Source organism: Papilio polytes, unplaced genomic scaffold (genome assembly GCF_000836215.1).
Source record: "Papilio polytes unplaced genomic scaffold, Ppol_1.0 DF824269.1, whole genome shotgun sequence".
Classification (NCBI taxonomy): Eukaryota; Metazoa; Arthropoda; class Insecta; order Lepidoptera; family Papilionidae; genus Papilio; species Papilio polytes.
The window spans coordinates 4,049,485-4,063,840 of record NW_013524935.1 but is presented as its reverse complement, the minus strand read 5'-3'; the positions used below and the strand labels follow the sequence as shown (position 1 = coordinate 4,063,840).

At 35.0% G+C, this 14,356-nt stretch overlaps 1 protein-coding gene across 1 annotated transcript; it reads right to left on the bottom strand.

Annotated features, from left to right (window-relative positions):
• Positions 1 to 11: 11 nt before the first annotated feature.
• LOC106108721 (glucose dehydrogenase [FAD, quinone]-like) lies at positions 12 to 12,466 on the bottom strand. The gene is made up of 14 exons (XM_013289984.1): positions 12,359 to 12,466; positions 11,071 to 11,102; positions 9,171 to 9,413; positions 8,483 to 8,654; positions 6,825 to 7,024; positions 6,374 to 6,498; positions 4,949 to 5,129; positions 4,106 to 4,366; positions 3,432 to 3,580; positions 2,774 to 2,939; positions 2,304 to 2,514; positions 1,833 to 1,877; positions 1,105 to 1,243; positions 12 to 482 (listed from the first exon to the last, which is right to left on the bottom strand). Exons 2-14 carry the CDS (start codon positions 11,086 to 11,088, stop codon positions 344 to 346), a joined length of 2,049 nt encoding a protein of 682 aa, XP_013145438.1. The 5' UTR covers positions 11,089 to 11,102; positions 12,359 to 12,466; the 3' UTR covers positions 12 to 343.
• Between the last annotated feature and the right edge of the window lie 1,890 nt (positions 12,467 to 14,356).

Below are 14,356 nucleotides of genomic sequence, written 5' to 3'. Positions count from 1 at the left end.
AAAATAAATAGTTTAGTTTCTAAATTGATTTTTATTTCTTATTAACCAAAATATTCTCTTATCTGTGGATAAGGTATCTTGGTGGTGTTAAGCCCTTATTCCACTAGTGCGACCCGCGACAAAGCCCGCACCAAACGACAGGTTCTGACAGTTTAACTGAACTACTGAGTTAAAATCAGATAAAACTGTGTGTACAAGCAAAACAGACAGATGCACAGTTTTAATTGAACAATTCTCTTCAGTTAAAAGTGTCAACTGACGGTATGTAGCGGGCTTTGATATCCATTTTCAGTCGGTTTATTAAAAAAGAGATGTGACTAACGAAATGTATTCTTTTATTAACTTAATTACTAGCAGCTGCTACAGGTGTGTTCTGCTTTTTGATCCAATTGGGTTTTTGTTCGTTCCGTCTGTTTTCCCAGTTCCAGTTCCTGTCCCATTTCCAGTTGACCCACTTTTCCTCCTTGTGGACGATATGCCATCTGTTAATAATACACGATTATTATTAAAAATGTGATTAATTATCCCTTTAGGAAGCTTTAATCCTGTTTCAATGTAGTACAGAATTCTTTTATTTATTTCTTGATTAAAAAAAACCAACACCAATAGAAATATTTTCTAAATACCACTAATCTCGTTTTAACGATATTTCTTGCAATTCCACTTTATCAATGGATATAATATAATGTCTGTAAAAAATAGATTTAAAAAATAAATAGTACAAATGCGAAAGGTTGGATGTTTGTTAGAGTTTGTAACCTAAACAGCTGAGCGGATCTCGATGTCATAGATGTAGAGGATAGTCTGGCAGAACACATAGACTACTTTGTTTTTTTTTCGTCCACGCATACCGAGTCGCGGGCGAAAGTTTGTAAATACAATGTTACATATGGAAACACACGTCGGTACTTTTTAGTAGTTTTTTTTAGAAATAAAAGAAATCTACATCTACAGACTCTTGGTCCGTACTCTTTTGCACAGTTTATGTCTTTTTTCTTTTTTTTTGTTGCGTAATTCTTGTGTTACGTTAATGAGTTCCTTTTCTTTTATTATTATAAAAATATGTTTCTTTTTTCTTTTATTCTTTTTCATTTTAATAGTTACCTATCGTCGTCTTGCTGTGAGCTATCACCAAAATAGTTTCTATGTCCGCTGAACGGTATATGTTTGTACAGCTGATGTCTGCTTCGTATAAACTCAGCGCCGCGCTCCGCCACCATCACTGTAGGTGCTGCTGTGTTGCCTGTTACAAAAATACCTTATTATATATAGCTTATACTTCCATACTAATGTTAGAAAGAGAAAAGATTTGTATTTTTGTATGTAATGAAATAACTCAAAATCTACTGGGCCGATTTCAAAAATTCTTTCACTATTAAATAGGTAATTTATCTGTGTGTGACACGAGCTATACATTTTTTTTTATTTCACGCTGACGAAGTCGCGAGCAACAGCTATAATATAATCGTCTAGTCAGAAGTAGGAATAAATCCTCGCCATATTACGGTCCAATACGAAAGTAATTTCTTTGTACACTGGAATGTAAATCCGATATAAGAGCCCCCAGGCCAGGGTTTTTATATTTTTCTGTTAGGCTTTAAATACGTGACGAAGACAACACTTTACAAATTATTAATATTTACGGCTCTGGGTTCAAGTCCATTTGAGCGATTATAATGTAACAACGACACAATTAATTAACCAAAAGAAAATATGGTAACACCAAGGGTTTAGCATACTTATGGAATTTAAGCCGTTGAAAAAGGAAAAATATAACCAAGGCTTTTATAACGCTTTGTACAACTATGTCGTACATTTAAATACAAACTTACCGGTTGTTATGGTTGGCATGATTGCAGCATCGATTACTCTAAGACCTGAAACAAAAATATCATGTAAAAAATACCGCGGTAAAGCCCGCTATAACATCTTCGCACTGTAGGGTCGGCTCGCCCGGTGCAATACCACGACCACACAGAAAACAGCCATGAAGTGGAAGAAATTCCACGTTTCGTCTGATGAGTGTGGTGCCGGAGGCCTAATTTTAGTCCCTTTCCCTTTCCACCCTTTTCTTAAGAGGAAAGGATGGGAATGAAAAGTAGATTTGACGGTGGAGGAGACACATAGGAAGGGGAAATATCCTCTTTATGTGCGTCTTCTCCTACGTCAATTAAGGGTACACAATGCATCTGCAATTGTGGTCGCTTTCCATTTCGGTGGATTCAGGTGGCCGCTTTCTCGTTTGCCTCCTAATATTATAAAAAAAAAAACAAATAAAAAGAAAATTATCACATTTCTGTCACCTTCAATCCCGTGTACTCTAAGCTGTGGGTCCACGACCGCCATGGGGTCTATTCTCGGCCCCATCTTGCAGGTTCCGACCTGATGGTTCTCAGGTGCCGTTTGGTACTGCGCCAGGCACCTGAAGAACTCGTCAGTGGGGTTGGCTCCGCCGCCAGGACAATTGTCACCATATCCCGGGGTCGGTACCATGCCGTACTTCTCTCGTAATAACTTAAACACATTATTAAAACCATTCAAATTTGGCATAGATGTAGAGGATAACATTTTCTTTTAATCCCACGTGGACAGAGTCCCGGACTATAGCTAGTATTAAATAACACGCTGTATAACATTTCTCCCGTTGATGTGATACCAAAGAGTTAGTCAAATTATATCAAGAGGTAAAATTGCAGAATGTTATAAAAAAATGACCTGAATCGCTTTTAAACTAAAGTCTAGCTAAAACCTTTACTAATAGGAATCTGCTTACCGTAGTATTAGCGAGACGGTAAGCAATTCTAGCTGCTTCTACGATTACGTTCATCTCGTGTTCGTCGCAGAAGTAGTTTGGCTGCATGACAGGCGGGGCAGTGGGGTCTGTTGACCTCAGTGTGATGTAGCCGCGACTGCGAGGCTGCAGGGCTATCGCTGCTATCCTAGTAATAAAAGCAGATATCTTATATGTCTAGTTGAAAACAATCTGAGTATTAGGTACAAAAGATTAGACAAGTTATTCTCAAAGTAGAGAAAATCTTACTAATATAAATGCGAAAGTTTAGATAGATGGATGTTTGTAAAAGTTTGCAGCCTGAAATTCTGATCGGATCTCGATGAAATTTTGCATAGTCTGGAAGAACACAGAGACTACTTGTTAATTCTTTTGTTTGATGTTGGAGATTGATGCATACTTTATATTACTTGGTAATTATGGAATGAAGCATGAAAAAGTATTTGATCGCATTTTAAACAATGTATCACATTATTTTGCTATTCCGATCTTTAGATCGGTTCAATTTCAACGATAGTGCAGTACTATATTAGTATATTATATAGTAAAGTATACTGTACTACACTAGAACACTATACTAAGACACTGTACTAATGCGCTATACTAGTACACTATACGAGTACTAGTAGACTATACTTACATGATGTTCCTGCGGTCGGTAGCGGCGTACTGCGCAGGCTCTATCGTGTTGCCGTCGCTGCAGCTCGCGTAGTACCCGCCGAAGAAGTACTGTATGTCGGGCTGGCGGCCGCCCGCGGGCGCGTACTTCGAGTTCACCATACCTGTCAACTGGAGTACACAAAACGGATTATTCCCCACCGTCACCCTGCTCTGTTCCCACGTGGATATAGATGAGAATAAAAAGTTTCATCCGTCCCACCTTTTGCGATGAGAGGACGGTTGGAACTTATTTTATTTGACGATTCTATCTGTCACCAAATTGGTGATAGACTAAAAGGTGGGACGGATGAAACTTTTGATTCTCACGTGGGGACAGAGCGGGGTGACAGTTGGGACTAATCCCATAAATCTATAAGAAGCTATACTGGATCAAAAATGAGGTTTAAATTAAAAGTAACAGTGAAACACACTAAACCTAACACTGTGGGGCTTAATTTGACGGAGACTTGTACCAAAACTACTTTTGCGTATGAAATATGAATGTGATGTATGAAATAGATTTTTTAAAATTAGATGTTCGTAACACTGGGTACTATCGTATTAACAGTTAATGATTATATAAATTGTCGCTTAGTATAGATTTCTTGTACTACGTCTGCAGTTCCACTTAAAGACTCAGTATGATTAGTTAACCTGAGACATTCCCGTAGAAGACAGCGGTCCTTCTCTCTTCAGCATATAATCCATAGCGGCGGCCCAGTCCAGCACAGGCAAGTCCGGTTCCTTCATCAGAGTGAAGTCCAGTTTAACTCCGACGTGGTTTTGTAAGTTTTGTCCTACTCCGGGAAGGTCTTGAATGACTGGTATGTTGAATTTGTTCAACGTATCTTTAGGTCCAATACCAGAGAGGAGTAAAATTTGAGGAGAATTGAGTGTACCCGCTGAAAGTATTGCCTGGAATTTAAACATGTAGTTAATTATATAATTTAAAAAAAATCAACATTGGTTGTAGTATTGATGTAGTGGTTAATCTTAGTTAAAAATCTAAATATAAACAGATTTCATTTACAGGCAATAAAATTATTAGTGAATATTGCAGAAATTAGTACTTTACAATAGTTTTAATATGATACTAGCTTCCACCCGCTACTCCGTCCGAATAGAAAACAAAAGCAAGTAGCTTAAGTGTTCTTCCAGACTATCCTCTACATCTACGGCAGATTTCATCTAGATCCGTTCAGAAGTTTTGGCTACAAACTCTAGCGAACCATGTAAACTTTCGCATTCATAACATAAGTAAGACGTTAGTCAATTATTACTTAACTAGCTTTCGCCCGCGACTCCGTTCGCCCGGAAGTAGAAATAACAAACGTGAGTAGCTTATCTGTTCTTCCAGACTATCCTCTATATCCATGCCAAACTTTATCGAGATCCGTTAAGCCGTTTAGGCTACAAACTCTAACAAACATCTATCCAAACTTTCGCATTTATAATATTAGTAAGAAGTAATACGTACATAAGTCAATTACTACTTACCTCTTTATTAACTTTAACAGTCTTCGTGACCCCGTCTTTAATATATTCAACAGCGGTAACAATCTTAGTGGCGGGATCTACAATGACTTTAGACCCTAGGGCATTGAACACTACGTCTAGATTTGCTCGTCTTGCTCCTGGACGAAGGAAACCACGGGACGTTGTATATCTTGATCCACCCCTGTTAATAGGAAAAGAGAAAATATGTTCAATACAAAGTGATCTTTGTAACCAATAGAGAAACCAAGAAATATTTTACTAAGCACCACAAGGTATTTAATACTAGTTGTTACTCGAGACTTCGTCCACGTAATAATAATATAAATAAATAATAATAATAAAACATACTCGGTAGTAACGTAGCTTTTGAATAGTGAAAGAATTTTTAAAATCGGCTCAGTACTTTTTGAATAATTTCAATACATATAAAATACAAATCTATTTTCTTTGTATTAGTAAAGATTTTAGTCAACTTTCAAAATAATCAATTCTTCTGTACGTTTGTTACGATACTCTTTCTCCAAAAGGTATGAACACTTTGAATCCCGATTTTGAAAAGCAAAGGTCGTTGAATTTCAATTGACCTCTTCACGGGTATTTAAACATAATGCATTAGTTCTAGTAATTGAACGCATCGGAAACAGCAGCTACGGTACTAGGAAGTCAATAACTGCATTAAAGTAACATCTTATTTAACACTGGCTGTTGCACGCGACAACATCCGTGTGAAAAAAAAAATCCTACGTTACTCACTGATAATATAGCTTTTTAATGGTGAAATAATTTTTAAATTCGGCTCCGTAGTTTTTGAGTTATTAATGTACACAAAAATATAAATCTTTCCTCTTTATAATATTAGTACGAGCTGTTCCCGTTCGGCTCCATCCGCATGGAATTATATAAAAACTTTATTTTATTGTTTACGTTTGTGAAATACCAAAAATAAAATGCACAAATGACAACGAAGGCCTTTGACAATGGAGAACAATTACCGTTACCAATCTTCCTTCCTTGATGTCAACTTGTAGTTTTGTCTCTTTTCCGCATGGCGGTTTTTTTCAAATTACTTACATCCTAAGTTTAATATCGTGAAAACTGCTTAAATCAAGTCGTAGGTGAAAGCCTTTTTATTATAAGAACGATTATTCAAAAATATACTGCGATTGCTTACATCTTACATAAATAAGTAGTGTCTTTCGTTAAATTAGTTCTAGCTTTCGCGACTCCGTTCGGGTGGAAATAAAAAACCAAAAGTGAGTTGCTTATGTGTTCTTCCATCGTCTACATCTATACCAAGTTTTCTCAAAATCGGTTCAGCCGTTTAGGCTACAAACTCTAACAAACATCCATCCATCTAAATATTCGCATTTATAATATTAGTATGATAGAGTATCGATTTGTTTAGTTAAAATAAATTAAACTAACTCATTGAAGGCCTGTGCCAGTGTGAAGCCAGTGGTGCTCTCCCCGTTGAGGTCGCCAGTAGGTGGGAAACCTAGCTCTATGGAGGCCGCCACCACGTCGTGAGCGAACTGCGGCGCGTGACGGAACTGAAACCATCATTATTCATATTTCCCGTTGTTACTAAAACTTCCTTAAACAAATAAATAAATGCATTCGCTACTTTAACCTTTAAACTTGTGGTTTATTCAAATCTTTCGAAAAAAATCACATTTAATGCAATTTTTGTTTTTGCTTTAATATTTTCTATGGTAAATGATAAAGTAGTATATCGTTCAGGAACACAAATTATTAGTCAAAATAATTAAAAATCAAAAAAAAAGATTAATCTATGGTTTTCGGAATCTTATATTTATAAAGCAATGTATTTAGTACATGGTATAAGAGATTTACTAATAACTTTATGAGTACTTACTCTCTGTACAGGCATCGGTCCACCGATATTATGATACTGTCCGGAGACACCGCTACCAATTTCCTTGTTGTCCTCACTCTTAAGGAAGTAGGGGAAGACTTCGTGCCAGGACCAGCCGTGCGCGCCGTTCACCGCCCACCCGTCGTAGTCCGCGGGGTGGCCCCGCATGTACATCATGCCGTTTATTGTTGAACAGCCACCTGATATTGACAATATTGAAATATTTCAAATCTTTCTTCTTCTTCTAAAAGTCTTCTCTAGTTTTAAATTCAACGTACCACTTTTATCAGCTTTTTTGGAGATGGAGGAGGAGATGCACATAAATTATTGCAATTGTCCCTTCCTATGTGTCTCCTCCACCTATCCTTCCCTTATAAGAAAAGGGAAGGAAACTAAACTAAAAAGGGACTTTAAACGTGAGCCGTCTGCGCGGAATTAATAAAAACTTATCAAGCGGCCTAAGTGTTCTTCCATGCTATGATCTACATGTGCCAAATTTTATCGAGAACTGTTGAACAGTTCCAAAGATACCTTCTAACAAACTTCCATCCGTCCATCTAAACTTTTGTATTAATGATATTAGCAATTTTTTTTAAAAAAATGTTATACCCAAGATAAGCATAAAATGTATGTCTAGAAAATTATGTTGGGATTGGTTTGGTGTCGATATTAAAATTCGTGGACTCAATGGAAGTGTTTTAGAGTTAATGGTAACCCTCGTGTTAACTTATTTAAATGTCGACTGTAGAGAGAGCGTAACAATGTTAAATCTGTAACTTCTACTTAGTTGTTACCCAAGAAACAGTTAATCTATATATACACTAATGGTATAAAGAGGAAAGATTCGTATTTTTCTATGTTTTGAAATAACTCAAAAACTACTGGGCCGATTTTAAAAATTCTTTCACCGTTAGAAAGGTAATTATACTGCAAGTAATATAGGTTAACTAACATAATTTCATGCGGTCGAAATCACGAGCAACAGCTAGTATAATTATATAACTAGCACATTGGATAGTACTAGCATTGCATTAGTATCGCCGGTGTAGATTTTCCTCTCCCTAATGACTATTATAATTATCACGTAATAAAATCACGATTTAATAATGTTTCTTCTTAAGATTGCTTTGATGATTCATTGTACATTTTATTTAGATATTCGTGCAACATAAAATTAATCCTTCAATTATTTATTTATTCATAACGATTTTATTAGTGGGTTTTTACAACTTACATAAAAAAAATTAAAACAATGTATCTTAACCACTGTATAGAACACATCTTTGTTAAGTGAAATTATAAAAAAACAGCTTCAAACAACATGCTAGGTTTACTAAAGATCATTGCAAAATAGAATAGAAAACACACAAGAATTGACAAAAAACAAAATACGATAAATAACCTTACTTGGTTCTATACGCACACCTTTGACTAAACTATCGCACAACATTTCAGTCGTGCTTTCATTCCTATGAGCTTATACGGAGGTGCGCACATTACTAACTAAACAATTAAATTAGCTGTAAAACAATAGACAATCGCAAAACAGTTGTAAAATAGTTCAGTCTCAGATGTGCGTCCGATCTTATTAAGAGTAAGTACAGATTCATTTTATAACAATCTTTTCCCGTCTAACTCATGATAATCAAGTAACTTACCAAGTAATTTCCCTCTAGGCCAGTAGCACTTGCCGCCATCCGCGAGACATGCCTTCTCCTGGGGCTCGGTGTAATACATCCAATCGGTGTCATTTCGCCCCCAGTAGGCTGTCACCCAAGCCGGGACTGATGATGACAAGGGTTCATCTCCACCGGCCTCTAATAGTAGCACCTAACACAGAGAAAACCTTCAATACGAATAACTTTTTATATATATTTAAAACGAGCTATAGCCCCCAAACTTCGTTAGCGCAGAACATTTCCGTGTGCATCTACCCTCCAAAGTCGCGTTAAAATCAGTCCAACCGTTACAGAGATAAAGGTCGCCATTTTGACAGCGCGGACTTAAAAAAATGTAACTCATATATTCCCGTCCATGTAAGTAACCCTCCAGTGAAAAGTCCAATTAAAATCAGTCCAACCGTTTCGGAGATTGCCCGGAGCAAACGCGGCTTGAGGACAGACAGATAGACAGTTAGACAAAATTTTTTTTAAATGCGATTTTCGTTATCAGCAACGCAAGTAATGATTTATATGTATTCCCGATATCTAGAATTTTTCTTTTGTTATTACAAACAGACACTTCAATTTTATTATATGTATAGAAGACAAACGAAAGCGGGTTTTAAAATGAATCTTACTTGAATCTACAGACCGATTTTTTACTACGAAATAACGCTAAACATACCTTCCATTGCGGGTTTTCTGAGAGCCTGCCAGCGACTACAGAGCCTGCCGTGCCGCCACCGATCACAACAAAATCGTAATCATCGTCAGGATTGTCTTTGTTATCGAGGCGGTTGCAAGGATCGGCAAGGTCGCAGCGGCCATTGATGAACGCTTCCAGTACAGTCATGAACAACAGTACCGAATGCCCCGAGCAAGAGTCCGCCATTGCAGGACCTATCTCTCGTATCGGGCATTGGCACGTCTGAGAACAAATGAAAGGCCATCACAAAATGGACAAATTTACGAACTTTACCCACATCATGGTCACCCTACAGTCCGCACTGTATGTACCCTTTCATACACTTTTATCAGCCTATTTTTCTAACATTATCACTATTATTTTCTACCCAAATATTCTATTTAACAGAAAATAATATTCTTTGATACATGCTGAATTACCTAAAAATAGTGTAATTATGTACATGGTTCTTGTTTAAAACATAAGAATAATTATTCTCCGTCACGATGCAAACAGAGTAAAAAAACTAACGAAGGTTAATTACATTTGACTGCACAGTTTCGGTAATCTGTACAAAACAGTAACGTAATTATATAACCAAATTAGTCGTAACAAAAAAAACAATAAAAAATCTGAAAAGAATCAACATAAAGTAGCAAGATTTTGAAATGTGTTAAAATTAAGAATAACTTAAGAACTAAATCATAACCTACTTAAGTAAAGCTAAAATATAGTTAACCTTTAAAAATAAATTAAATAAAACTATTAAGAAGCGACACATGTGGTTATTTTATTGTTAAAACCGTAGACCACACTTATTTGTTTTAAATCATATTTTGTATCATTGATGGATTTTTTTAAGAAGTTTAGATCAATCTAAACTTCTTAAAAAAATCCATAGAAATCAGTGCTAGTCACATGTAAAGCAGTTTCTTATTCCCATTGATTTTGATTACACCCACGTAAATCTTTAACCTAATTTTTTTCTAGTGTTTTTTGACGTTTTTTATATAATATTAACTGTCAAACGAGTAAGCGGCCACCTGAAACGGTCGAAATGCCATAGACATCCGCAAATACAGATGCGCTGCCTACCCTAAATCGACAGTAGAGGAGACAATATCAAGAGGATATTTCCTCTTCCTATGCGTCTCGTCCACCGTAAAATCCACTTTTCCTTCCCATCCCTCTCTCTTAAGAAAAGGGTGGAAAGGAAGATGGACCAAAATTAGGCGTCCGGCCCCACACTCATCAGACGAAACGCGGAATTGCTTCCACTTCACGCCTGTTTTCTGTGAGGTCGTGGTATTTCACCGGGCGAGCCGGCTTATTCGTGCGAAGATGTTAAAGCGGACCCTACCACTATTAAAACTTTCTTAAAAACATAGATTATCATATAATAGAGCGGAACAAAAAAAGAAGTTAGGAAGGAAATCATAATTATATAATAAAAGAAGGCATATTTTATTCTATGACAATTAAATCTTGCGTAGGCTTCTACAGAATTTTATAATCGATCGTAATTCAGATTAATTACAAAGGTATGCGGGTATCGTGAGCGATCTCGCAAAACATGGTTTGTTTCCGTAGTAAATCTTTAGTAATAATTCCCTATCAATGAAATTGTGTAACAATTAAACTTCCGAGTGACTAGCTGTCGCCCGCGACTCCGTCTGCTTGAAATATAAAAAAAAGTGTTCCTATGTGTTCGATCGTATCGTAACGTATTTTATCGAAATCCGTACATCCGTTTAGGCTACAAACTCTAACTAACAATCATCTATCTGAACTTTCGCATTTATAACATTAGTATGAAGTATCAAGTATAATTTCAAATTAATAGAAGAAAAACATATAGTAAATATGATATAGTAATTTAGCGTAATAAGTAATTACTCACCTCTGCGGAACGTATCATTTTTAAGTGACGTTCTGAAACAACATTTATTTTTTTTAATTACAAAATACAGAAACACGATAAAAATATGATAACAAAAGAATATCTACATATAGTTTTTTTTACAATATTTAATAATTACTTATAGTTACATTTTTTATTTTGTTTTGTAATTTAGCGATTTAAAGTAAGTTGTATCGTAAATCAGATTACAATTTAAAATTAAATTAGAACACGATATCCATTTCACGTCAGAATAGGGAAAAATATCTATTGTTTTACATCGCATTAGATTAACTCCTATAATGCCTAAGATGTCAGCAATTACAGCATATTTTCGAATAATACTTTTTTTTATAAAAAGCCCTACACTTACGTCATGCTTTAGGGTACATATTTTCACGCCGTTAAACTTAGGAGTTAAATATTTTGGATAAAAACCCTCGTGGGGAAAGAAACCATAAGTTGCTGCCAACATCAAGAAAGAAAGATTGCTAAGGTTTGTCATGTCATGTCATTTTGACATTTGCTATTGATAATTTGACAAATGTAAACAATAAAGTAAAATTTTCATAATTTCATGCGGATGTAGCCGCACGGGAACAGCTAGTTATTTTAATAAAATTAATCAATTCTATTAAAACTTTTTTAAATCACTAATCATTGTTTATTTAAATTTGTCATTTGACACCGTGGGTTTCCACTGTCGAAAAGACCTGTACAAAACCGTGTCTCTGATCGAGCAGGGACAATAATGCGTTTTTGTTGCTTAGACCCACGGTTATTTGCTGCAAGTCAGTTTAAGCTTGTTACTGGAACAATATAAACGAGGCAAATTAACATACATTTAAAGCTAAACCAATCTCAGAATAAAGAAAATATAACGGTGTCCGCAATATGGCGCGCCGTGGTTGACACACTTTGATACCAGTCAATGCGATATTTTGCAGCGTATAAGGATTGGTACGGATTGTAAGTAAAATAACATTAATGTTTAATTGATTTTGTCGCTATCGTTATTATTAATTTTGTCAAGAATTTAATATCTGATCCATTCTATTTTAGATAATTTACAAACCTTCTAACATTTATAATAGTTTTAATTCGAACATGTAAGTTAATCTAAATTTAAAACATCATTTAATTAATAATGATTGTTTTTCACAAAATATTAATAAACATACACTATTAACGCCCAGTTTATTTTTAAAATTTTACAAAACAAATTTAGCATTATTTAATTGGCATAATGAATATATCATTGCCCTTTTAAAAAATAAAAAAAACATACCAAAAAGGGCGGGAAACAACGTCACTACAGATTAAAAAGCTGTTTCCGTGTCCGCGAGACGCGCACGTTAGAAGAGGCGCGGGAGACGACACCGACTGCGTGTGGACAACGTTTGTTTGTTTATATTGAATCTGTACATCAATGAGTTTTAAGGATATTTTTGTTAATATTAATAACGCCACCATGGCCTTTACAATACTTACAATAAGTAAAACTATTACAAACCAATTGTAAAAAATAATTGTTAATTATTTACATTTTATTACCGAAGTACCTATAAAATGCAAAAGGAAGCCATTTTAGTTTTCACCTTAATGTTGTTAATAAGACGGGCATTAGCAACTCTATTTCCACTCAGAGTCATCATGTGTCAGTGTCAGTCAGTCACATTTTTTCATTTTCATAGATTTTTTCATACATACAAATCTTCACTAATGAATATTTATTTGTATGTATGAAAAAATCTATTTTCATCTAATATTTAAGTAAAGAATTATTAGTTGTAACAAATAAAGATGGAAAATATTAAAATTAATTAGAATATAAATAAATTAACATGCATACACACTTTAAATTTAATCTGTAAAGAAATAAAGATCGAGTTAACAGCGAATAAAACCGGCAAAGGCGCGCGGATTTCGCGTGTGCCGATGACCGCATTGCATTTTTAAAAGTTCACTGTCATTATCATTGTTCACATAAAAACAAGCGAAGCCAAGAGCTTTTTAACTGTATAAAAATAACATACTAGCTGTCACTCGCGACTTTGACATAAAAAATATAGCCTATAGTACTCACAAATATATCACCTTTCTAATGGCTAAAGAATTTTTAACTCGGCTCAGTAGTTATTACATGAATCAATAACATACGAAAATACAAATCTTTCCACTTTAATATTAGTATAGACTTTAACATTTACATCCAGAACACAAGCTGTTCATTACTTGTAAAATGGAGGTTCCTTTTTCGTTTGTTTTAAATAAATGCGAAAGTTTAGATGGATGGATGTATGAGTTTGTAGCATAAACTGCTGAACGGATCTCGATGAAATTTGGCACAGATGAACAGCATAATAATCTGGAAAAATAGGATACTAGTTACTTTTGTCTCATAATTCCACGCGGACGTAGTCGCGGGCGAAAGCTAATCAATTGTAATTTATAAAAAACTAGCTGTTGCTCTTGACTTCGCCCGCGTAAAATTACAAATATAACCTTTTTTCAACCTATTACCAAAAGTATTAACTAAGTAGTAATCTACGTAATAACAGAAATCTACCGATGCAAGATTCCAAATTTCTAAGCCCGGTACCTTGTAAGCTGATTTTTCGATTACCCTTATTGTTTGTGTTTGCGATATCTTCTAAACTATTAGTCCAATTTAAATAGTGGAAAGGACAATTTTATTCTACATTAAATTTTCCTAATAACAAACCCATTTATTTGGATAAGAAACAATATTGAAACCAATAAAAGAACGCTGCAAATAGCGTGAGGTTTTTAATTCTTTTTGTAAACAAATAAGTGGTTATTGTAAGAGAACCGTTAAAGATAGATATATGCTGTCGCAGACTTTTCTGTAGAACTTTTTAAGATCTACAATTCTGTCATACATCATTTTTACATACCTCTAACGGTTTAGGCAGCGTAAGGCGAGAAAAGTTAAAGTTTAGTGAATTTTTAACGCTGGCGTCCAGAAACACGCTGTTTATTAATAGTTCCTAAACATTAGTATTAATAAAATATAGCCTATGTCACTCACAGATAAATTACCTTACTGATGGTGTATGAATTTTTAAAATCGGCCCAGTGGTTTTTGAGTTATTTCAATACATACAAAAATACAAAGTTTTCCTCTTTATAATATTAGTATAGATTTATTTATAAAAAATAATCACGTCTTATATACAAAATTATACAACATTCTCAGAATGATGCCAATGAAGTTAAAGAACGAAGACTTTTTTGCCTTAAGGAATTGGCTGGGCTTTAATTT